Source organism: Sander lucioperca, chromosome 19, assembly GCF_008315115.2.
Source record: "Sander lucioperca isolate FBNREF2018 chromosome 19, SLUC_FBN_1.2, whole genome shotgun sequence".
NCBI lineage: Eukaryota > Metazoa > Chordata > Actinopteri > Perciformes > Percidae > Sander > Sander lucioperca.
Genome location: NC_050191.1, coordinates 4212910 through 4237262, shown reverse-complemented (window position 1 = coordinate 4237262; position 24353 = coordinate 4212910). Strand labels below are relative to the sequence as shown.

At 40.1% G+C, this 24353-nt stretch overlaps 2 protein-coding genes and 1 long non-coding RNA gene across 3 annotated transcripts; 1 reads left to right on the top strand and 2 right to left on the bottom strand.

Annotated features, from left to right (window-relative positions):
- Nucleotides 1-523: 523 nt before the first annotated feature.
- LOC118493799 lies at nt 524-1045 on the bottom strand. The gene is made up of 3 exons (XR_004895815.1): nt 992-1045; nt 684-910; nt 524-609 (listed from the first exon to the last, which is right to left on the bottom strand). It is a non-coding gene; the product is annotated as an uncharacterized LOC118493799 (long non-coding RNA).
- A 1525-nt stretch (nt 1046-2570) lies between these two features.
- Nucleotides 2571-11546, top strand: LOC116055852 (cytochrome P450 2K1-like). Its single transcript, XM_035995032.1, has 9 exons — nt 2571-2970; nt 3746-3908; nt 4300-4449; nt 4832-4992; nt 5142-5321; nt 6030-6171; nt 6283-6467; nt 10413-10554; nt 10657-11546. The coding sequence occupies exons 1-9, from the start codon at nt 2764-2766 to the stop codon at nt 10842-10844; spliced, it is 1518 nt and encodes a 505-aa protein (XP_035850925.1). The 5' UTR covers nt 2571-2763; the 3' UTR covers nt 10845-11546.
- A 1810-nt stretch (nt 11547-13356) lies between these two features.
- LOC116055866 lies at nt 13357-22596 on the bottom strand. Its single transcript, XM_031307914.2, has 8 exons — nt 22580-22596; nt 21568-21712; nt 20627-20941; nt 19934-20227; nt 19612-19731; nt 17774-17799; nt 16381-16452; nt 13357-13467 (listed from the first exon to the last, which is right to left on the bottom strand). Exons 2-8 carry the CDS (start codon nt 21620-21622, stop codon nt 13357-13359), a joined length of 993 nt encoding a protein of 330 aa, XP_031163774.1. The 5' UTR covers nt 21623-21712; nt 22580-22596.
- Between the last annotated feature and the right edge of the window lie 1757 nt (nt 22597-24353).

The window sequence follows — 24353 nt, the reverse complement described above, 5'->3', positions numbered from 1 at the left end:
ACCTGGCAAAGTACTTGATACCACCTCAATGTTGTTTATAGGTGGTTGCTGGAGTGGACTCAATGAAATGCTATATGAACAGCAGGGACCAATTCCATCAAGCAGGCTAAAGGCAAAGCCAAGCTTAAATGGCCAAGTCTGGCTAATATGAGTGAGAGTTCGGTTCCATCAAAGAGGCTGAGATTAGCCCCAACTCAGTAACCATGGAAACTATGACTCTGGCTAAGCCTCAACCATGGCTAAGCCAGAACTGTGGCTCAGGTTTCCGTTCCATCAATCTGAGCCTCAACCCTGTTCCACCAAGGTGGCTAATGTGAATGCCAACCAAGTAACCATGGTAACTTATGCTGCCGGGCAAACCTGGTCTGTAGCAGGCTAAAAGTGAAGCTTAGCACCATCTATGATCAAAGAATGTCCAATAGACGGAAACAGAGTCACACAACTGTCATGGAATGATAAAATATGTAAAACATAAAATATAATATTTTGTTTTTATTATTTATACTAATATCAAATCAAAACCAAAGTTCAGTGTCTCTGACTAAGTGAGACAGGACATAGTAGTGTTGAAACATTTGAATGTTATGTTGGTGGGTCACGCAGGTCAGGCTGTGGAGACAGAATGGAACATTAACTACAGTAAGAACAATGACCTTTTGCTGTGCATTTGGATTCATACTTACATCCTTTTCCATCTTCCTGATCTCAAGTTTGATCTTCTTAATCTGTAGCCTCTTATACTCCGTTGCATGGAGGAGATACCGCTTATAAATTGCACGGATGTCCTATGATGACTTAATGTGTCAGTGCAACCAACTATGCAGTTAATGGTGGGTAAAAGGGAATGGCTACTCACTTCACTTCGTCCAGCAGATGTAGTCCTCTTGCCAGCTGGGGAAGGCCTAGGTTCCTGCAGGAGGGTGTGTGGTACATTATTAAGGTGTGATTTTAACATTTCAAACACAACCAGTACATTAATGATTAGGCTTACATCTTGGAGCTCACTGTCTCGACCGGTGAGTGTTTCATCATCGTCATCATCATCATGTGGCTGTTGGCTTGGGCCTTCTCCCTGCAAATAGAGAAACAACAATTAATGGGGGAGAGGGAGGGGGCTGACTGCATGTAGTGCAATGTTTCAACAGGTTAGGACCTACTGGGTCGACAGTGTGCACTTGTGGTGGGTCAAGGAGAATAATTTGATCCCCTGTCACTATCAGACACACAGGTGCATAGTTAGTTATCCCTAATGAGGGTCTGTCACCAGAATAGGGGCAGTGATTGACAATACCTTCAACATATGGGGCCCGGATCTCTGGGGCCACAGGGTTGGAGGAGCTCCCCCCCCTCAATCCCAACTATCTTGGGCCCCTTATTTATCCCAAGGGCCAGGATCTCAGCTGGTGTGAGCTCCTCCGGCGGCGGTCCCCCACCAGTACCCATGGATGCAGTCTGCTTTCTGGTGGCTGCAAGACATGTATATATTCATAGCTGCGCATCTATTTTGACTGATACATTTCACATTACATTATGAAACACTTACCATTGCTAAGAATGTTCTTATATTTGATTTTGACCTGGTGGCCGGTCCTCCTCTGGCTACTGAGATTGCTTCTGTTGAGACATAACCGTGAGGGACACACACCATGTCTGCCCTATAGCACACTTCATACATAGAGGCAATTTAAAGAGATCATCATTCTTTTGATGTAACAAGGGTTAGGGCCTCCGATTGATAGGAGATAGATGATTGATTTGCTGTCACCTGCATTCACGTAGTTACTGTAACAGGGATCCTCATCTCCATAGAATTGCTTGATTTGCTAAATGATTCTAGATAAATAATAATGCAGGAAATAAATTAAAGCTATCCCATCAATTTGCATAACAATCAGTTGATAAATGTGATGAGTATCACTTTCTAACATTACTACTAGGGCTGCCAAATGATAAATATGGAGAATTTCACATAAATTGCAGTGAAACAATAATGCTATTTTAATTATGTTCATATGAATGTTACTTATTAGGGCTGTCTTTTTGTTCTTTGGGGATTTTCCTTTTAATTTTAGGGATTTGGTTGCATTAATAGGTCCACATAATTGATTAGTTTAAAACAAAAACCATCAAGAAATCAATTGGTAGATTATTGTCTACATATATTTTGTCCCTTTGATGGGGGATTTATATAACATGATGATGCTGAAATACTTAAATTTCTTTATCACTTACGCATTTAGCCTGTCGGCAATGTTCTGCCACGCCACATCCCTCGCTTTATTGATTGCCGCGGTATTGCCCTTCTTTCGGATTATGTGGCTGTAATCCTCATATACCTCCATGAGGAGGGTTTGTTCTGCTGCGGAGAACATTTCTGCACGCTCTTTTCCCTTGCTTTTCAGCATTTTGGACAGTTTTTGTTCTCGACTAGAATGGGCTTTTTATTTTCCCTGTGGGCGTGCACAAGTTGAGGCTTAACAGGTGAGGCTTGACTAAGTGTCAAGTGGAGCCAGCTGATTTCACTTGATGGAACGACTTGGAGCTAGATTGGGAAGTGGAGCTTAGTCAAGCTTCAAGCTTACACCTAAGTCTGGCAATTCTTAGCTACGTTGATGGAATACCCCCCAGCATCGGAGAGAGAGAAGTAGTAGTACTGCAGTTGATGGTTAGTTGTGAAATCCCTCTTTAAAAGAAAACTCACAAAACTGAAGGCTCCAGAAGGAAAAATATTTGGCCAGTGAAGTAGCAACTTCAGGACAAGTCATGGGGGTATTAGAGCTGTTTCTCCAGTCCTCCAGCTCTATCTCCCTGTTGGGGGGTCTGGTGGTCCTGCTACTCTTCTACTTCGTCTGCTCCTCCAGCTTCAGCTCCAAGAAAGACAGAAAGGAACCTCCAGGACCAAAACCATTTCCCCTAATCGGGAACCTGCTGCAGCTTGACCTTAAGAGACCCTACAACACATTACTGAAGGTGAGAAGATGACTGATAATTGTTTTTCTTTTAGGGTGATTTGTTGTGTGTGTGCTCTCAAGGCAGCCACAATGAGTATGTTTACACCAATATTCCACTATTATTCTAAATATGACAATATTTCGAATTTGATACAGGTCATGTAAACAGCATATTCTGGTTGGATATTCCGAATAAGGCCTTTTTCCGAATATAGCATTTTCCCAAGACATGGGATATTCTGTATTATTCGGGTTTTAGAAGGATTCTTTCGACATGTATACAGCGCATTCGAAATATGCGTTTTTAACCGCAGTTTACGGCCTCTTGCCTGTTTACTGCTCATGGTCAGCTCTGTGCGTTGCTATGGTTGCTGTACACAAACCAACCAGCCAACAGTTTGCAAGGCTGCAGACCCGATAAGAAGGAGAAACACAGCTACAGACTTGGATATCAACAGGTTTTTGGATATGCGCACAAATCGCTACGCCGACCTTTTCAAGAAGCTGGTTGAAGGAATGAAAAAGGGACGCTGTGTTCACACGGTCCAACAAGTCCGCCACAGCTGGTAAACTTAGAAAGAAAACGTATTTTGCATGGCTACATGTAAACGGGAATATTAGTTGAATATTGACTTTCATTAGCCATGTAAACAGCTTAGTAGGAATTAGGGCAAAAACCGGATTATTATGTGCATGTAAACTTAGTCATTGTTACAATGACTTTTCTACCACATTATCTTCTTTTTAAAATGTGTTTGTTTTATAGTAAATACATCATGACATTATGTTCTTAGCTTTCCAAGACATATGGATCAGTGTTCACTGTGTATTTGGGACCCCAAAAAGTGGTGGTCCTGGCTGGGTACAAGACGGTGAAAGAGGCACTTGTCAACTACGCTGATGAATTTGGTGAAAGAGATCCAATGTTAATAATGGAGGAATCTAATCAAGGCCATGGTAAGGAAAGAAAAGACCTTTTTTTCGAAATTCCTTGTTTATTTTCAAGAAAATGTTGATTGTCTTTAGGGATGCATCCTCTTAGTCGACTAATCGTTCATGTTGGTCTCAGTTGACTAAGATTTCTTTTGTCGCTTAGTCATTTTTTATGCTTTTTTCATGCTGAATGATTTTATTTTCTAGAAACGTATGAGCACATCTTTGGTAAACAACATTTAAAGTGGTGCTTTTACATGATTCTTTACATGAAACAGTTTTACAGATCTGTCGATTAAACTGACTAATCGAATAGTCAACAAAAAGTGTTGAGAATGTCTTTAGTCGAGGACAGCTCTAATTGTCTTTATCTATTCCAAGTTTTTTTTTAACTTAAAAACATGTTTAATCTCAGGGCTTTTATGGTCCAATGGTGATTCGTGGAAAGAGATGAGGCGCTTTGCTTTGACTAACCTGAGAGACTTTGGGATGGGCAAGAAGGCGAGTGAGGACAAAATCATTGAGGAATGTGATTACCTCATTGAAGTGTTTAAGACATTTAAAGGTAAGTGTCTTAATATAACCTACTGCATGTTCAGCATCGTTTTGTCAATCGTTGTTATAAAACAATCCAGTCACATTTATTTCATGATTTGTATCTTGTCCACTGTTTTGACCTTTGTGAGTTGACTCTTAAAGCAGTTACAAATGCTCAGAGATAGTAACACACAGGGTTCAGTTCCACAATGTTCTAAAGGTTTTATGAGACAAGAATATAAACATTTTCTAACAATCACTAATAATCCCATATGAGAGCTGATAGATAAGGATTGGTTCAAGGTTGGTTCTGATTTGATGAGAGAGGCTTTGTTCAATTATCACAAAATGGCACGTAACATATTTCCAACACTCGTGATTTGGATTTTTTCCTGTTTCCCTTGTTACAGGTGAAGCTTTTGATACGACCCAACCAATAAACTATGCAGTCTCTAATATTATCTGCTCCATTGTTTATGGCAGCAGATTTGAATATGATGATCCAGAGTTTACATCCCTGGTAGATCGGACCAACAGAAACATTCAACTTGGGGGCTCCCCGTCAGTACAGGTGACATTTAATTTGTTTATTCAGCTTAAACTTTAAGCATTGTGATTTTCAAATACATAATACAACTGAACTGGATTGAAGAAATTATGGGATTCTTGCCTGTTAAATACTTTTTGTACATACTGATGCATCTATATTTTTGTTAACAGTTGTATAACATGTTTCCATGGATCGGTAAATGGTTTGGTGGGAAGAAAGAAATGGAGACAATATTTGCTGTCAACCAGAAACATAACTTACAGCTGTTCAGTCGTTTGAAAGAGACCCTCAATCCACAGATGTGCAGAGGCTTTGTGGACGCCTTTCTGGTCCGAAAGCAAAATCTGGAGGTTGGGAAGCTTATCATCACTATTATGCTCATTGCTATTAACAATTAAGATATTTATACCTCACTTTCAACTCTTCTGTGTTTTATATTTTCTATCTGTTCTGTTACTTATCCATTTGAGCATGGGATAGTATTGTTATTTTATCTCTACTGCTTTCTTACTGTTACCATGTTATGGTATTTTAGTTATTTTACAGCACTTTGGTCAGCTCGGGTTGGATTTAAATTTGCTTTATGAATAGGGCTGGGTTTAATAAAATCGATTTTCATTTAAACAATCCAATATCGATTCAGAATCCAGAATCGATCTATGTCTGTATTATAAATTCCTAGAAGACCTAGTGTTAGCTCTAGAGTCTGTAGACCTGCACTTTATTGACTTATTGCAGGCCACAAATTGTTCTCAAATGCAGGAACATTGGGTATTTGTTTTTGGGATAATGGGCTGTTGGTCCAAAGGCAAATTTTTGGGGTTTCGCAATAATGGGCCATCAGAACAATGGGCAGTCCCAGATGCCTAGATGATCAAGCTATGATGTTTCTGTCTACCTTCCCTGGCCAACAGTAGTTCCATCAGTAAGAAGAAATGGAGGGAAAGTGCAACCCACACCAGCATCACTACTACTACTCAAAAAAAAATTCCTCATTTGTAACAAAGTTTTGGATCAGATTTGACTATATAACTGGACCAATTTATTTTTACCTGCAGGAATCTGGGATTGCTAATAGTTACTTCCACGAACGCAACCTTATGCAGACGGTTATTCATCTTTTTGGGGCTGGCACTGACACAACAGCAACTACTCTGAGATGGGGACTTCTGTTCATGGCCAAGAATCCAAAAATACAAGGTAAGGAACTTAAAGGCAGGTTTGGTAATGTTAAAAAGCTAGCAAGATTTGAAAGTAGCATATAAGGTTACCAAATCGTCTTCATGAAAACAAAAACTTTTCCTCTCTCAGACCAGGTCCAGGAGGAGCTGAGCAGGGAGATAGGAAGTCGTAACGTTCAGGTGAAGGACAGGAAGAACCTGCCCTTCACCGACGCTGTCATCCATGAGACACAGAGACTGGCCAGCATCCTCCCAATAGCAGTGCCTCACAAAACGAGCCAAGACATCACCTTCCAGGGTCACTTCATTAAGAAGGTCAGACTGAATAAAACACCTACAGTGTTTCACCTATAAGGGTACAAGCCTGGTAAGCAGCCAGGCCAACAGGAACTACTGCCAGGCCAAAAAAATAATAATGTCATGCCAAAAAATGCCAAATATCATGGAGGTGGAATCACCAGAGGTCCCACGATAAGATATTATCACGATACTTATATCACGATACTTATATCGTGATACAATATTATTGCGATTTAAAAAAATACTGCGATATTCTGCAATATATTGCAATTCATTACACTTTTTCCAACTTCATATTATGCCCCGAAAGCAAAACTTTATCAACATCTGTCATCTGTAAAGAAATGTCTCTGGTTTGTTCATCTCACTTCAATGTCCCATCTAGTGGACTAAAAACGCATTTGTTATTATTATAAATGATCGATACTTGGCCGAGTATCTATACAGTAGTGCCATGTAAAATATTGCGATACTATGCTGCATCGATTCCTACAAATATCCATTTTGTTTCTCCCATATTCATTCTTCAGCGACGCACTGCCGTCAGTCCATGAGCAATTAACCGACTGTGGTTACTTCACATCTGTATCAGCAAGACAGTCGAGTGTGTTATCTAAATTGCTAAATCTGTTTAAACGTTGTTGGTAGCCTACCAGTTACAAACATGCTTGGTAGTGAACAACACGCTAACGTGCCACGAATTCTGTGTTTGTTTTATGTATTTTTAGCTGAGCTAGACCAGAGAATATTTGGTTAAAACAGATGATGATGCTGTTGTTGCCCTCATTGTTCTCCGTTTGCTGGAAGTGCTTTAATGTAGCTTTTCATGTGGAATGAGCACTGCGCCGGACTCCATTTAAAATACATTAATACCTTACATTGCTTGTAAGGAAATAACGGGAGTAACAGGCAAACCAGATTTAAAAGTGAAGTATTTCTTTTTTTTTTTTTTTTTTTTAAATAAGAGCTGTGCAGTGGATCCAATTCATGCCGATGTGAAGAGTGGTTAAGGTGGATTTCCCGGTCCGTGTACTTGGTGGCCAACGGATTTTCGTTTTGAAAGGAAAAAATGAAAAACGGCCAGTTTCCCAATTACCATTAGTAAATAGGAAAACAAAAAACGGAAAACAACCCATTATTCGTTTTTTGTTTTGATATTAAAAAATGGAAAACGAAAAACAATCCGATTTTCTTTGATGTATTTGTAGATGGAACTCGGAAATTAAAATGTGTGTATAAATCTTATTCCTTTGTCAGTACCCGATCCGTACCGCCTGTAAAATCCGTTCTGTGCACTGCCTGATCAGTTCTACGCTTGCGCGAACACCGGCAAACTTCACAGCTCTATGCACGCATTGGCGTAAGGATGTTTGGACATTCCCGGTTACCGGAAGAAAACATTACACAGAGACAGTAGACCGTTATGATGGCAAAGATGAAGTTTACAAGGTGTTTGCTGGAGTTTCCTAAAGTATCTGTTAATGATATACGGAGGGTCGTCCGGCCATCCAGTACAACACCATGTAGCAAATTAAATAAAGGCTTCAAATTTTACGTTTCGTCATTTCTTTGCAACTTTGAAGGTAATTTGCTAACGCTAGCTAGCCTGAGCTAGAAGCCTTGCTTTGGTGTTATAAGTCATGACTCCGTCCTGCTTCAGGTTAACCATGTTTTAAATAAAGTTTAAGCATGTGTATACCTCTCACTTCATGTGTTTGTACTTTTATGAAAGTATCAGGTAAAAACAGGGCTACAAATGAGATCTCTGTGAGAGACCAGCTAACTCCTAGCAAACTATTATGTAGCTCAATGCTGGACATTTCACCCCTAATTCCGGTCACTTTACTGTATTTGTATTTGTTTAGTATTTGGTTTAGAAGCCTTTATTGGTGATTTTTTACGTTACAAAGTCCTGCTACATACGTACATAGCTAGCTATATATGCTCCGCTATGTCGCGTTAGCATGCAGCTACAATAGTTAGCTATGAGTATGCTAACGTTAGATTGTAGTGGAACGAAGCAGCACTTTCTAACGTCAAAAATCGCAGACCAAACACTACACAATCGGACATGTTTCAGCAGGAATGTGACCCGGAATTGGGGAGAATTTAACAACATTGCCAGCTAAGATGACCGTTAGCATGTAGCTACTATAGTGGTATACAGCAGTGGTGGCTGGGAGAGCTGTCATCCCATCTTCAAAAGGACACTTATGTACGTTTACACTTCATCGCATTAATAATAGACAGTCTATGGTTATTAGTCAAGACAAAGTATTAAAGGTAAAAACATTAACGTAAACAACACAACAACGACGTCGCTACACGGTTTTGGATCAGTGACAAGTTTCGAATGTTTGTAGCTATAACTATTGTATAATAAAGATTTAATAAAAAGATTTAATAAAAAAGTTGTAATGTTTGGTCGTAAAGTGTTGACACATGTTACTTATATAAATCGCACAGGGACTGTCGGTACACGATCCGTTCTGCACATGCGCAAGATAATACTGTTTTACGTATCCATACGACCTGCACGATCTGTTCCACGCTAGCCTATGGCTAGCCTCCACCGGGAAGCTAACGTTAGTTTAGCAAACAGCTAATTCGGCTAACCGCTAGCTGACAGCTAGATTCAGTCTAAAATAACGTTAACTCAAACGTAATGGGAAAAGCAGGCTACAGCTAAATTAAGACTTCACAGTAATAACAATAAAGACAAGTATTGAGTGATTGTATTTTAAATGAGCACAAGTAAAGTAGAACTGACGTAACAGCTGTTATATGTTAGGTGCTTGTTATATATGTCAACATTTATTTTCAAGTTTTATTTTGAGGGTCTTTTAAAGTTATTACATGCTGTCTCAGCTAGCAGTTAGCCGAATTAGCTGTTGCCTGTGGAGGCTAACGGCAGTTGAGTTAACGTTATTTTAGACTGAATCTAACTGTCAGCTAGCGGTTAGCTGAATTAGCTGTTAGCGAAACTAACGTTAGCTTGGCTGTCGACCGGAAGCGTGGAACAGATCGTGCAGTGTCGTAAATCCTCGTACAACCGCGCATGCGCGAACATTTTGCGCATGTGCAGAACGGATCGTGCAGGCAGAACGGATCGTGTACCGACAGCGACATTGTTAGTTTTCTACTATGTAATTATGCGCATGCACAGAACGGATCTTACAGGCGGTACTGGCCAATAAATGCTATTGAAGGGCGGGTCTTGGCGTGGCGGGAGTAACTTCCGGGTCACGAAAAAAATACCAATGCAAAATTAAGGAATACAACTTATACACACGTATTTTAATTTCAGAGTTCCATCTACAAATACATCAAAGACAATCGGATAACGAGATTGTTTTTCGTTTTCCGTTTTTTAATAAAACAAAAAACGAATAATGGGTTGTTTTCCGTTTTTTGTTTTCCTATTTACTAATGGTAATTGGGAAACTGGCCGTTTTTCGTTTTTGTTTTTTTCCTTTCAAAACGAAAATCCGTTGGCCACCAAGTACACGGACCTTTCCCTGTTACATGTTCAATTATCACTATAGGATTAGCTAAACATTTGACTGTTTTGCCGATTAAAAGACAGGAGGTGTAAACAACTGTGGGGTTAGCGAGAAAGTCGCTAAAAGTCGGAAAGAGATATGAGTGCTTGAGTGAACTATTGTAGGTTTAAATGTAAAGCGGATAATCAGCTGCTGTAATGAAGAATATGACAGAATTAACTGCGTCGAGCTACCCAAGCAAGATCCCATCAGCAAAACAGAAGCACGGTCAACCGGAAACGACGCAATACGCCGTTCTAACAAGTCCTGTTTGGTCCTTCATATAGCTGCATGTTCAGGATACAAAATGTGACAATAATTTAAGATGTAGCGATTTCTTTCTGTGCTTCGTGACTTATTTTTATGTAGTTTACAAATACTATTGCTTGTAGAGAATGTTTTTCTGTATTGTCCACAGGGGACCACAGTATATCCTCTCTTGACATCTGTCCTGCATGATGAGAGTGAGTGGGAGAGGCCACACAGCTTTTATCCTGCTCACTTCCTGGACAAAGACGGGAAGTTTGTCAAGCGAGAAGCCTTCATGCCTTTTTCTGCAGGTACACATACACATATGCAAGTAAATGAACAAGTGATGGTTATTTAAGTGATGGTTATTGCATATGAGATGAACATTTTCCTTCGTTCTCTCTCTCTAACAGGTCACAGGATTTGTCCCGGAGAGAGTCTGGCTAGGATGGAGCTCTTCATCTTCTTCACCAGCCTCCTGCAGCACTTTCGTTTCACTCCTCCTCCTGGAGTTTCAGAGGATGAACTGGATCTGACTCCACGTGTGGGCTTCACCCTCAGCCCTTCACCCCATAAACTGTGTGCCGTTTCCTGTATGTGAGCAGTAGGGCTTGAAAATGCTGCTTGGTCGCTTTTTTGACTTCATCTAGGGCTGCACGATATTGGAAAAAAAACTGACATTGTGATATATTTTTTCCTGTGATATATATCTATGAAAAAAGACTACAGACAAATTCTTACAAGATGACAGAAATAGCTCTATTTGGAAATAATAAATCATTCTTGACTACTGTGGTGATTTTGTAGGGGAGTGCATCTACACAGAAAAAAATGAATTAACTTTTCTTATGTGAATCATTCTTTGTTGATCTTTAATACTTTACAAACACCAAAGCAAGTAAGCGCTGTGACTACTCTTCTGAAGTGATTTTGGAGAAGGAAATAAGTAGGGCTGCACGATATGACCTAAAATCAAAATCACGATTAGTTGCACTCTACCTCGATAACGATAAATGAACGATAATAAATCACCTTGTTCTAAATCATCTTTTCTGAAGCCAAAATGTTTCCAGGTGACGTACACTGTGGCTTTTTTTGGGGCACAAGTTGCTCAGTTGACTCGGACTCGGTGTTTGAGTTATCCTCCATTATGCTTTCAATGCGGTTGACTGCTCCGGGCGAAGTCACATGACTACACACGCAGTAGAATGGTTTAAAGGACAATGTAGGCCTATCAACAGTAATAAATTATCAAAATTATCGTCTTGGGAAAAATCCGTCGATAACAGCTTCAGAATTTCAATTTTCAGTTAATCGTCCAGCCCTAGAAATAAGGTATAAATATATACAATTGTTGACTCACATGACACCATTGTGTTCTTACAATACTATCAATCCAGGCACAAGTAAATTATATTAATAATTAATGCATGTTGCTTTCTCTAAATTTCAGGTTGTGGTTGTTGGATAAATTGATCACACTGATTGTGATTGGTGGTTCGCTGCGCATGCAGAGCCTGCATGTCACAGACTAGCAACACATTCTGTATATCCACGAACACTTCAATCATTGTAAATTACGTTATATCAGACACAGGCTGCTGTTGTAGATAAGTGTTACATTTCCAGCTTCACGGCTCCGAACCGTTACGTTAGTTGGGTCAGACCCCTTGATTCTTTAGGATAACTATATTAGCTTTAGCCTGACTGTTATAGCAGCTTTCTGGTAACTCCACGCTTCAAAATGGCCGGGAGACGCTGTGATAACGTAGCATTAATAGGGTGATTTATTTCGTCTTTGCACTGACTACTGTATGTTCACTACCCATGGGAAAGGATGTGCATCACTGTGTCTGCGGCAGCTGGTGCTTACGGTACTTTTCTACACACGGCAGATCCTCACTTCCTATAACAAATGCTGTCGGACTAACGTTACGTCACATACACACGTTGTCCACATGGCCACCTGTCTTAAAGGGGAAGGGTCGGCCGCTGACAATCATTTAAAAAGAGAACGGAGAAAGATTACTTTTCAATCAAGCAGCAAAAAAGTTGTAGCGTAAACATCGCACGTCCTGCCATGTGACTATCGCACACACGCACATCGCAATGTAGACGATGAAACAAAATATTGGGCAGCCCCACTGAGGTCAGGAAAGCATAAATGATTAACATTTGAAGAAAACTTTGAACAGCCTTGTGTCATCCTTTTAAGATATTTACGCTCCAGAAAACAGGGATGTCATTGTGACACAAGTGACCAATTACCAGGAGGTGAATCATCAACCGTCACTACTGGTCAACCAGGTTCCTGTGTAGACACACATACACACACAAAGCACTCTGTAAGCAGCTGAAGTCACAATTATTTGCAGAAGAAAGCATTGAGTATTCAAAAAGTTAATTTGACCATGAAAATCAACCCACATATGCTTAAAAATGCTCTTTAGATATTAGTGGTCTATCACAGTCAACGTTTAGTCACCTTTATTATTTCGTCAAAGTTACTTTATGGTAACTGAACATCTGGACTTAAATATTTGAAAAACTGAAACACGATAAGGACTGTAATACTCGGCAGCCTTTCCTCTTTGTCAAAACCATCTGTTTTGTAGCGACAAAGTTGCAATCCATAGCAATAAAAACTTCTATTTGTGATAAGGAACAACCAAGCTGCCAATTCTGTTTAATGCGTTTTGTTTTTAAAAATCGTAAACCAGCTAAGCAATAGAACACCAAGTCGGACCAACAGTGTACAGTATAATACAACAATTATCTTAATGCTAAGCAAAGCCATCCATCCATCCATCCATCCGCATCCCCAAACTTCCCTTCACGATCCACATCAGCCAACTCTGACTGGGGGATCCCGAGGTGTTCCCAGGCCAGGGTGGACATATAATCTCTCCACCTAGTCCTGGGTCTTCCCCAAGGCCTATTACCAGCTGGACGAGCCTGGAAAAACCTCCCTAGGGAGGCGCCCGGGGGGGGCATCCTTACCAGGTACTCAGTAAAGCCTGTACAACACAAACTAGAAAAAAAATAAAGCACAAATCCAACTGTCCACTTCCTAACAGCCAGCAAACACTCTGGCGGGAGGATTTATGGACAGGTCATGGTGAGAAGTCAGAAGGTTTTCTGATATTGCTGTAGAGATTGCAGGGATCCTCGTCTGCTTCTGTCTTCTGACTTTTGACTGCAGAATACGTCACCTCCTCTTTGACCTGTATGACACAAACCGGAGGTGTTACATGATTCACGCTAGTAACTACAAAATGATCTATATTTACCAAACCTTATGGTGAGCTCTATTTTCTGTCATTTGCTTTCTTTCAGTATATGGAAAAAGGTTTCAGGCTTGGAAATGAAAAGATACTCTCCACTGCCAAAAGTTTATCCCTTGTGTTGTCTTCCCGTTGAACATGCAACTTGTTGTCCTCCCGGGTTAACCCTTTAGTTAGTTAGTTAGTCGCTTTTTTCTGTGCTTTCTTTCCCTACCACCAGATTCACCACTAACATCAACTTATTGCCACTAGTTTTACATTTCTTTTTTTTTTTTAAATTCATTGCCAATACACATAATTTCTATAATATTATACCTAATTTTTGAGTTAAAAAAAGCTGAAATTATGAATATTTCAACAAATAGTTAAGATTGAGTGGATAATCTGGATTAACTCTGGGGATCTTATTCCCCCGGAGTCCTTATGTTTTCTCGCCTCGCAGTTTTCCTTGGATTAGGGTGGCACCTAAATCATGGCTGCAGCTGCCGCCGTGGTCCTGTTCCATACCCTGCTATGCCCTGCAGTACCCTGCTACACCCTGCAATACCCTGCTATGCCCTGCTACGCCCTGCTATGCCCTGCAGTGCCCTGCTACACCATGAACTACTACAACTACTATTTCTAGTCATAGTTCCATTATCTTTATTGTGACTATAATTGCCACTGTTCATCACACCCCCAACTGGCACCGTCAGACACTGACTACTAAGAGCCTGGGTCTGTCCAAGGTTTCTCCCTAAAAGGAAGTTTTTCCTCGCCTCCTTTATACTTGTGTGAATCGAGCCGGCGTGTGTGTGTGTGTGTGTGTGTGTGTGTGTGTGTGTGTGTGTGGGGAGTGTGTTAGAGCGAGGGAGAAGTGAGAGAGTGACGGCGATGAGCTTTGGAGCAAGTACCGACTCTAGAGTCATAGTGAGAGAAACAAAGTGTCTTCCCTGTGTTTTCTGATCACGGTGGGAAATCTGTAGCAGGAAAAGTTAACCATCTCCTTGATTTCATAACACCATACCTGTCTCTCTCTCTCGTTGCGTGCTTTCGAACACCCTCCCAACTCTACCTCTGATTGGCTAACCATGACATTTTACTCAACCTCAGCCAATCGGCAGCATTTAAGCGCTTGTGTCGTGCACTGCCCACTAACCAAGGAGGAACAGTAAAACAAAAAGTAATGCCGTTAGTAACACCGTTATTTATAACGCCATTATTCCTATCACTGCATTTAAGGCTGTAGCATTAAGATTTAACATTAACTAAAAATGTGTGCACATACTTATGGCCGTATAGTGTCATCAGTATGGTAAATATATTCCATAATTGCACTGCAAGCTAATTTAAGATTAAAGGAGCAGTGTGTAGGATTTAGAGGCATCTAGTGGGGAGGTTGCAGATTACAACCAACTGATTCCCTCTCCCTTTCTAAGTGTGAAGAAGAATCTATGATTTGTCTTCGGTAACGTAAAAACGCCAGTGGTGGAATGGAATTAAATACATTCATTCAAGTACAGTACTTAAATACAATTTTGAAGTACTAGTATTTCCATTTTATGCTAATTTATACTTCTACTCCACTAAATGTCAGAGAGAAGATTTTGATTGATACAAAATATAATAGACTAATAAGTTATGATTATTATAGGTTACTGCAAGGGCGTAACATTGGGGGGGTTGAGATCTCCAATTTTGAGCAAAATTGAAATTTTGAACATTTTCAAACACTTAATTTCCTGCATTCTGGGGAATTTTTCTGCATCAATTTATGGTGCAAATGTCTTTATTTCTGTAAAGGAAAGTATAATAGTGTTTTTGGGGGGGTTGCACTGGCCAGTTTTGATTACCCCCCATCCCCCCTGTAAATTATGCCTATGGGTTGCTGTAAACTATGGCGGTGCACCATGGCGGGCTCCAGGTAAGAGGACCTGTTCCCTATGCAGATATGAAGGGCTCATTCACAGCTTACAAAAACAGATTATACACTAATAAAAACACAATCAATACAGGGGTTTCCCTAAGGCTTAGGTGCAGCACCCAAGCAGTTTTAGGTAGCACCTAAACCAGGGGTGTCAAACTCATTTTAGATCCTGGGCCACATACCCCTAATTTGACCAGTTTCCACTCCAGAAAGATCAGAAACTTTATCTGCCACAGAGTTTCTTGTTGGCAAATGCATGTTGCTTCTGCTACGACAGCATTTTAAGGCCATTGTAGGAAAAAAAATAATGTTACGGACCCGAGAGTGAGGGGTAATATTCTGAGAAAAAAATTCTAAGATTAAAGTTGTTAATTTACGGAAAGAGAACTCGGATTAACTGTCTGATATTAAAGTGGTAAATTTGGAATTGGAATTAATTACTTCTCCGCAATTTTCACACTTTGCAAAGTCATCCAGTGGGCCTGATTGGACCCTTTGGTGGGCCGATTCTGGTATGTTTGACGCCCCTGACCTAAACCGAATGAATGTAAAATCAATGTAAGGATCAAAACTAACTAAATAACTTTTCTAAGATGTAATGAATGTAGTTGTTTCTCCAGTGGACTTATTTAGCAAGTTTTGTCTTTAAGCTTTTTGAGTGTTTTTTATGTATTATCTGCTCTAGCTTTTCCAACATTTAAGACGGTCCAGTGGTCCAAAACTATGTGAAATTGCATTTTTTTTTCTTGAGGGAGGACCCCTAAATCCCCTCCAAATACATGCACCTAAGTCTTCCACAAACCTAAGAAAAACACTGGAATATTGTATTCCATGTCTGCCAACAGATCTCCCTAAATCCTACAGTCTGCTCCTTTAAGCCATTACAGAAGTAGAAAATCAATCATAGCTGAATGACTAGAATAGAGGTGTATCACTGTGTTACTCACCTTTCTGTAAGAAGAGGCCTGCTGATTAGCATGGTTTACAGTGACATAGGTCAGATTGCTCTCTGGCTCGTCCTGAGTACAAACAACACAGTGGTTCACAACAAAATACAACTTAACTTTGCCTTTACAGTGAAGACAAATAGACCTTCTACATCCTTGTTGTTGTAATACAGCTTCTGGCCTCCAGTGGCAGCAGTGAGCACAGATATTCATTGTTGCCAGGTGCCATTTTTGGATTTTATATAATTAACTTAATTGGGTTTAGTGGAATTAATCTGAACTTCTCAGTGTAAGTAAGTATGCTTTTTGTTACTTAATATGTACCCACATCAATTTGCAATCCTAGACCTTTTAAGTTAAGTTCACTTTTCTCGTTGGTGTTATGTTTTTTTTTATTTTTTTCAGTATCTGTTTGCAATGAAACTTGATGAAAATGAAATGCCAGAGATGGTGTCTCATTCTCGTATCTATCCAGGACCAGGATATATAAAATGACGGTCCAAAATGGGAGTGAATATGCCGAGTGCAAATATTTCCCTCAAATGAATTGAGCAGGATTTCACTGGATGAATTTGTATTTCTGCATCATGAGACAAGCCAAAGATTAGTGAACCACTGACGGACATTTGCTGACCTGAGGCTTCTTCTAATGTCTTAATTGGCACCTAAATCATGGTTGCAGCTGTCGCCGTGGTCCTGCTCTGCGCCCTGCTATGCCCTGCTACACCCTGCTACACTCTGCAGTGCCCTTCTACGCCATGCTACGCCCTGCTACACCCTGCTACATCCTGCTACACCCTGCTACATCCTGCTACGCCCTGCTACGCCCTGCTACACCCTGCTACATCCTGCTACGCCCTGCTATGCCCTGCTACGCCATGAACTACTACAACTACTATTTCTAGTCATAGTTACATTATCTTTATTATGACTATTATTGCCACTGTTCATCACACCCCCAACCGGCACCGTCAGACACCAACTACCAAGAGCCTGGGTCTGTCCCAGGTTTCTCCCTAAAAGGAAGTTTTCCTCACCACTGTCTCACTAAATGCTTGCTCTTGGGGGAATTACTGGAATTGTTGGGTCTTTGTAAATTATAGAGTGTGGTCTAGACCTACTCTTTCTGTAAAGTGTCTTGAGATAACTCTTGTTATGATTTGATACTATAAATAAAATTGAATTGAATTAATTAACCAAATCCAAAAAGAGTGAGGAAATTGAACACACCTCATAGTTTACTGTCCATTTGTCAACATTATCAGTACAAATGTTGAAATGGTTAATATCGTATGAGTACATATATTCAAGTAATCTAAATGAAAATGTCTGGAAAGTAGCCCAATCATATTTTCTTGTGTGATTGTGTCATATAAAAATATATTTTACTCACAGGGTGTTGAGTTGGTTTCAGAACATCTGTAACAAAGGTAAAATTTAAAAGATTAGTCTTCAAATATAATCATTAAGTACATTAAACACATCAAATATAATAATTACGCACATTAAACACATCATTGTATTCATACCGAGGCAATGGAAAACACTTTTTGATTGGCGGGCAGAAGTCTATTGACATTGAGTCACTTCTCAAACGTTACTCTGGTTTGAGATTTTAAAATAGGAAAAGTGCATATTAATGAAGATTTATGTAAATAGCCAAGAATATAGCCGGTAGCTAATTTACATCTTTAGTCCCTTTGGCAGGTTGGTGTTAAAATAACAAGTTTCTACACAATAAATCAATAGGAAAACATTATTTTTGGGTCAAAAAATATTTTTCGATATTTTAGTCAATTTCTCAACGTTTTTGTTGTTTTTTCTGTCATTTTTGTCACTTTTCTTTTAACGTTCTATTATCACATTTTTCTTCAAATGCAAAAAAATTGAATAAAACACTCAAATTCAATGAAAGTAGTGAACTGATCATTTATTTTACTAGTGAAGAGCGTTGTAGGGAACCATCCACATTATTTCTTTTGACAATTTGGTTGCAAGAAACCCAAATTTTGATAGAAACTTTTTGAAAACAGGTGAAATTTGACCCGAGGACAACAGGACGGTTAAGTGTTAAGGTTTTAAGGGTGCTAGTATTATTGCACATCGCTGTATTGCACATGTTTTGTACACACAGATGCACACACACATTAATTTACCTTAACTGAACAACTTCGAAGTCATTGGAATGGTTATATGACTTTTTTCGGGTTGAATGGTGGCCGTCTCGCATCCCCCTAGCGCCTGTGAGCGGAAAACCACCCTTGCAACTTTGGGCCGGCGAGTCACCGACCTCAGCGTCAGGAAGTATTGCGTGATATCAGGTCGCGCGATTGCTTTACGGAACTGCACACTAGCTAGCTATAAGAACAAGGTAGCGATGGAGTTTTTCACACTATCGTCATGGCTGAGCCGGCAAAAAAGAAACAGAAAGCTAGGAAAGCATTATCGAAGGAACAGAGGAAGAGGAAACGGCAGACTGACCGAGCGAGGAGTCAGACACGAGTAAACATCAGACCTGCGTTTTCAGAATGGCGAGAACTGAGACAAACAGAAGCCTGCAAATCCGAAGCTGACCTGGCATTCTTGCTGTTGCACTTGTAAGTATCTTTGGGATAAACTCAGTTTAATCTTTGTATTTCTTGTTATTGTGACCTCAGGATGTTTGCTATTGTCTGTAAAGGTTTTTATTATGATTACTGTCTGTTACGGGCTTACTAGCCAGCTTACTAGCTGTCTACCTCAGTGGACATGGCTCCGTGCGTTCGCCGGCTTCTTTGAAAACAAATGACCAGAGGGAGAAGATGGGAGGGGGGGAGAATTGCCAACGAGTTTTTACAACAGCGTTGCCAAATATCTATTCTGAAGCTGTAGGGGGAGCTCTATAGAGAAACCTGCGAGGTTTGGCGAAAACTGCACAGCACCCCTTTAATGTCGCACTATTGCACATTCTTAGCATACAATTATTTATGTATGTATGTATGTATGCATACAGGGTCACAGGCCAGGTTGAATTAATTCCAAATGATAGTGGACATGGTTTAAGCGCAATTCAACACGGTCAACCCACAGAAAAGTGAATGAAAAGTTATTCTTATATCTGACATTACTGGGCTCAACGTGACCACATATCATAATACAGATCTTTGATCATATCTAACTTTAGCTCAGGGTGCATTGTTGTTCAAATATCATAAATTATATCTTATGTGTATCACATTATGTTTCACTGACCCTCTGTCACGTTGGCTCTCTTCCTGTATATGATGAGAACAGCGGCGATGACGACCAGCACTACCACTGCCCCGACCACACCCCCGATGATGATGTAGATCTGATTAGGAGGAGGATCATCTGTGGTCAGAGGATGGTTTACGAAAGAAAAGACAAAGAAACGTAAGTCATAACAAAATATAGAATTCACACCTTTGACAATGTGACCTCTCTTCTTAAAACACACAGACGCATTTCCTGATGACAAGCAATTTACAGGATTTACATTTAAATAAACAAATAGAGTTTTGGGTCAAATTTAGATTTTTTTTCTGATTCTTACCGTTGAAGTCAGGTGGGTAGTCAGCCTCTATCTTTACATTCTTCTGCTTATCAACAAGCTGGCAGGTGTACTTCCTGTTGTGGCCACTCTGACGCTTCACAGTCAGAAAGGAGACACAGTCCGTCTGTTGGAAGACACGGTACCCATCACCTTCATCAAGCAGCTCAGCTCCTGTCTCATCCACCCAGCGGATGCTGTTCTCTAGACAAGGACGGTAGCTTATACTAAACAGAGAGCACTCTAATGTGACTTGACCGTCCCTCTTTGGATCAGCGTCTGGTGGATATGGAGACACTGAGAGAAAACAAGTGATTTATTTATATTGCACTTTTCTAGTCTTAAACACTCAAAGCACTTTACACACTACAGTCCCCATTCACACATAGCTCCTGAGCCACAGCCTCCCCTGATAACTGCTAACTCAGCATAAAAATATTTCATCTTACAGTCAGCGACTTTACTACAAGATCCAGACAAGTTTCTTTTTTATGTTTCTGTTCCTTGTTTTACTGAGTTAAAAAGTGTGAAGGTGGACTGAACCAAATGGAATCAAACCCTTTCACTGGCATTTCAACAAATGACAGGAAAAGGGTGTTCAGCTGAATGAGGCTGAGCTCGGCACACATTTTGTGCCCAAAAAATCATCTCCCAAAAGTAAATTTCCCTTTGAGTTTTTATGGAAATGATACTCACTTGTCAGAACACTTAGATATATATCTACATCTGTATTAGTGTCTTCCCCCTGCCGACAGTTGTATTGACCAGCATCCTCAGCAGTGATGGTGTTAATGACCAAAGAGCAGTCAGTGTTCACACTCAGCCTGGCAGCTCGGGCTGATCTCTCTGTAACTTTTCCATTCCTGACCTCAATGAGAGTCTCAGGTTGATCTCTGTGGTAAAACCACGTAACAATGGAGCATATTGGGGGGGAGGATGATTCAGTGGTACAGGACAGAACTACTTCTTCTCCAGGTCTCTTATAGAGAAAGGAAACTCTTCCACTGATGCCTGATGGACAGAAAAGAACACAAATTCTGTAAGATATGACACATATGAGTATCTGCATGGAGACAGTCATTTTCATTTATGTCTCAGTTAATTAGTGAGTCATAGGCTCTTTGGGAAATATATACAACTGTACTTCTGCTGTTAAAACTATAAGAAAAGCACCAACAATAAGCAGAGGATGAGATCAAATTAAATCTGCACATCTGATGTTATAGTCTTTGTGTCTTTTGTTACTCTGTGCACTAACTGCATCAATTCATAATGTAAATACATAAATATTCATATCACTTGGGTAAAAACATGAATATTCATATCACATTGGTGGAGTTTAAAGAGATAGTGGACAAACTTTGATCATTTCTTGTGTTAACTTTTCTGTTCTTGACATCTGCACATACTGAACACAATATATATTTCAGAATCTATCTAAAAAAAGAAACTCATGACTCATAATTTCAATCCTGTTTTTTACTCACACATCCATTTGACAGTTTTTATCAAAGTGGCCTCTAAAGCAGGAACATAGCAGCTTGTTCCTGGTAGCAGTTTGTCACACTGGCCTTTATGTAACAGTAATAAAAACCTCACATTAGGATTCACATTTAAATAAGAAAACAGAGGTTTACCTTGAAAGTGAAGCACAAAAATAAGGATTAATTCCAGTAGACGTTTGGCGTCCATTCTCTGTCAGCAGACAAGACGTTGTGTGAGACTTCTCTCCTCTGCTGCTGATCTGTATGCTATCTGGTTCCTCTTTGTGGTCAAACTGAGCTAATTTAGAAAGAAATGAGTTGAGAAATATCCTCACCCACCACCCAGCCTGTTGTAAGCACCAGAGAGTTAAAATTGCATCACTTCTGTGTGCGTTTTAAACAGAAATTGCACAAAATTACAGAGAAATTAAATGTTAAATGTGGTAGGATGATTGTGCATTTTGGTATCATCTAAATCAGTGGTTCCCAACCTGGGGTCCGGGGACCCCTAAGGGGGGCGGCAAAGATCACAGTGGGGGGCGCAAGTCTTTATCCGGCTTGAGGTTGAGGTAAAAAAAAAAAAATTTGCACATGTTAAACAAATTATGATAATACACTAGAATACATAATGTATACAAAAGTCTGTATAAAAACTATATATTTTTGTTCTCGCTTAAACTTGTAGGCAGGTTACTTAGTAGGTCAGACCTCCGGGACCTCTTAACCTGGGACCCTGCTGTCATCAGGTCAGCTGCTAGCTGCTAGCTGCTAGCTGCTATCATCCTCGTTTTTCCTGCCGCCACGGCATCACTATTTTATGAATGAAACATGGCGGAGAAACGTAAAAGTGCTGATAACTCCTCTGTATTAAAAAAGAAAGTAAAGGAAAGTTACCTCAACTTCGGTTTCGGAGGGGGGGCTCAGCTTTTCTTAGACATAAGTAGGGGGGGCGCCAAGGAAAAAAGGTTGAGAACCACTGATCTAAATGATCTATTTGTTTTCTATTAGCCTGAAATGTAAAAAAACTAAAAAAAACTAAAAACATGATAAATCTATCCTGGTTTATATAACACTAGCATGTTTCCACTGAAATTAAACTCTAACTTGTATTTCTATTGATCGATGCATTTCCTCAGAGTACTGAGTAATGGAAAATGTTATTAACATGTCATTTCTATTCGGTCACTTCAGTGGTGATCAAAAGAGGAAGTAACATACAACAACAGCATTACACTAATAACTCCTCCTCTCATTTCTCAGTTTGTACATCCTCTCCTCCTCTCCTCACGTCTGAGCCCCTCCCAGCTGACATTTATTTTGAGCGGAGGAGGCGAGGAAGAGACACGAGGATACAGGAAGAGGAGATGAGGCAACAGGCCTTCAGCAAAGTGAGACATCCGTGTTTCAGAGCCGTCATTTTTAAGCAACATCAAAAATGACAAACGGCAAAAAAAGAACAACCATAGGCCAAAACTAAAGAAGAAGAGGAGGAAGCATAATGACTGATAGTGTCATGGAAGCACCTGGTGCAGGCTCTGCCGTCATGGTAACAGACGATGACCACCTCGACAACAGTGGTGATGAAGATAACGTTACACACCTTTGGCCATAAAGTTCATAATCAAAGTAAGTAAGTAAGTAAATGTAATATCAGAAAATTACTTTTGATACTTAAGTACAGTTAACATCAGATACTTTAAGACTTTTACTCAAGAAGTATTCTAAAAGGTGACTTTAACTTCTACCAAAGTCATTTTCTGGTAACATACTTGTACTTTTACTCAAGTATTGCTTTTAAGTACTTCATACAAGACTGACATCAAGTAAATATGACGTGTGGCACAGCTGATAGTTTGTATGTTCCAGCTGTGTGTCACGTCTCTTTTATACATCACAGGTGCTGAAAATACTTCTGCAAAGGTTCCAGCTGTGTAAGAGCGTGGGTTTGGTTTCAACTTTTTTTTTTTTTTTTTTTTTGGGGGGGGGGTGTGGGGGGAATAATAAGTCCCCCACCACTTCCTGAATTCTGGTGTTTTTTTATGCAACAATTTGTGTAGCAGAAGTAGACTTTATATTTCTGTTATGGTTTTCCGTCAGATCGTTTACAAATCTCGACATTTCCGACCGCACTTGAATGCAGCTTCATTTCACGGAGAAAGACAGAAAGAAAAGAGACGTGTGCCTCGAGGTTAAGATGGTATGTTCCACTAGAGGGGTGTCTGAAATCGTTGGGAAACATACATTTACAGGTAAGAAGGATATATACATGTTTTGAGCAACATGAACGGTTATTTCTGACCTCTTTTGGGGTGTGGGTTGCAGGGGCGGGGCTAGAAGGGGGGCAGGGGGTGGCACCTACCCCCCCTAAATTATAAAAAGTTTCAAACATGTCTTTCAACCAGGAAACCGCAACAAAACGGTGCACACCCAAGGTGGTAAGCTTCGCTTCAGAGCTCGAACCTCCTATGGCGCCATTTTGATGCTACAAAGCGATCACCCCCCGTTAGCATCCCATTGACTGCCATTCATTTTGACGTCACTTTGACAGAGAATAACTTTACATCTGAAGAGTTTAAAGACTCTATTTGTCCATTGTTTATTTCTAAAGAAACACGACAATGTATAAAAGGCTCCATTACCTTGTACCTCACGTTATGGCTCCGTAGCAGACGTTTTTGTAAAAATAGGCTAACGATTGTGTCATAACCACGAGACTTACTGTCTCATAGTAGAGGAATTACCGTATAGTACAAGAGAAGCTCGCAGGCAGTTTAGACTTACATTAGCTGTTTAAGTTTAATTACTAATGTTAACTAGCATTTTAGTTAGCAATAATTAGCCTGTGTCCATGTTATCTCCTTACATATACCTACGCTCTCTGTCTCTGCAAGATTGGGAATGATTGAGATTTCTCTTGGCACAGCTACCAGAAGACTCAC

Bases quoted from the DNA above. Each gene is read 5' to 3' on its own strand.
- LOC116055852 (XM_035995032.1), top strand. From the start codon at position 2,764: ATGGGGGTATTAGAGCTGTTTCTCCAGTCCTCCAGCTCTATCTCCCTG. The intron at 4,450-4,831 runs GTAAGTGTCTTA...CCCTTGTTACAG, and splicing joins AGTGTTTAAGACATTTAAAG to GTGAAGCTTTTGATACGACC. The intron at 6,172-6,282 runs GTAAGGAACTTA...TTCCTCTCTCAG, and splicing joins CAAGAATCCAAAAATACAAG to ACCAGGTCCAGGAGGAGCTG.
- LOC116055866 (XM_031307914.2), bottom strand. From the start codon at position 21,622: ATGGACGCCAAACGTCTACTGGAATTAATCCTTATTTTTGTGCTTCAC. The intron at 19,732-19,933 runs GTAAGAATCAGA...CTCTGACCACAG, and splicing joins CTACCCACCTGACTTCAACG to ATGATCCTCCTCCTAATCAG. The intron at 13,468-16,380 runs GTGAGTAACACA...TGTGTCATACAG, and splicing joins AGGCCTCTTCTTACAGAAAG to GTCAAAGAGGAGGTGACGTA.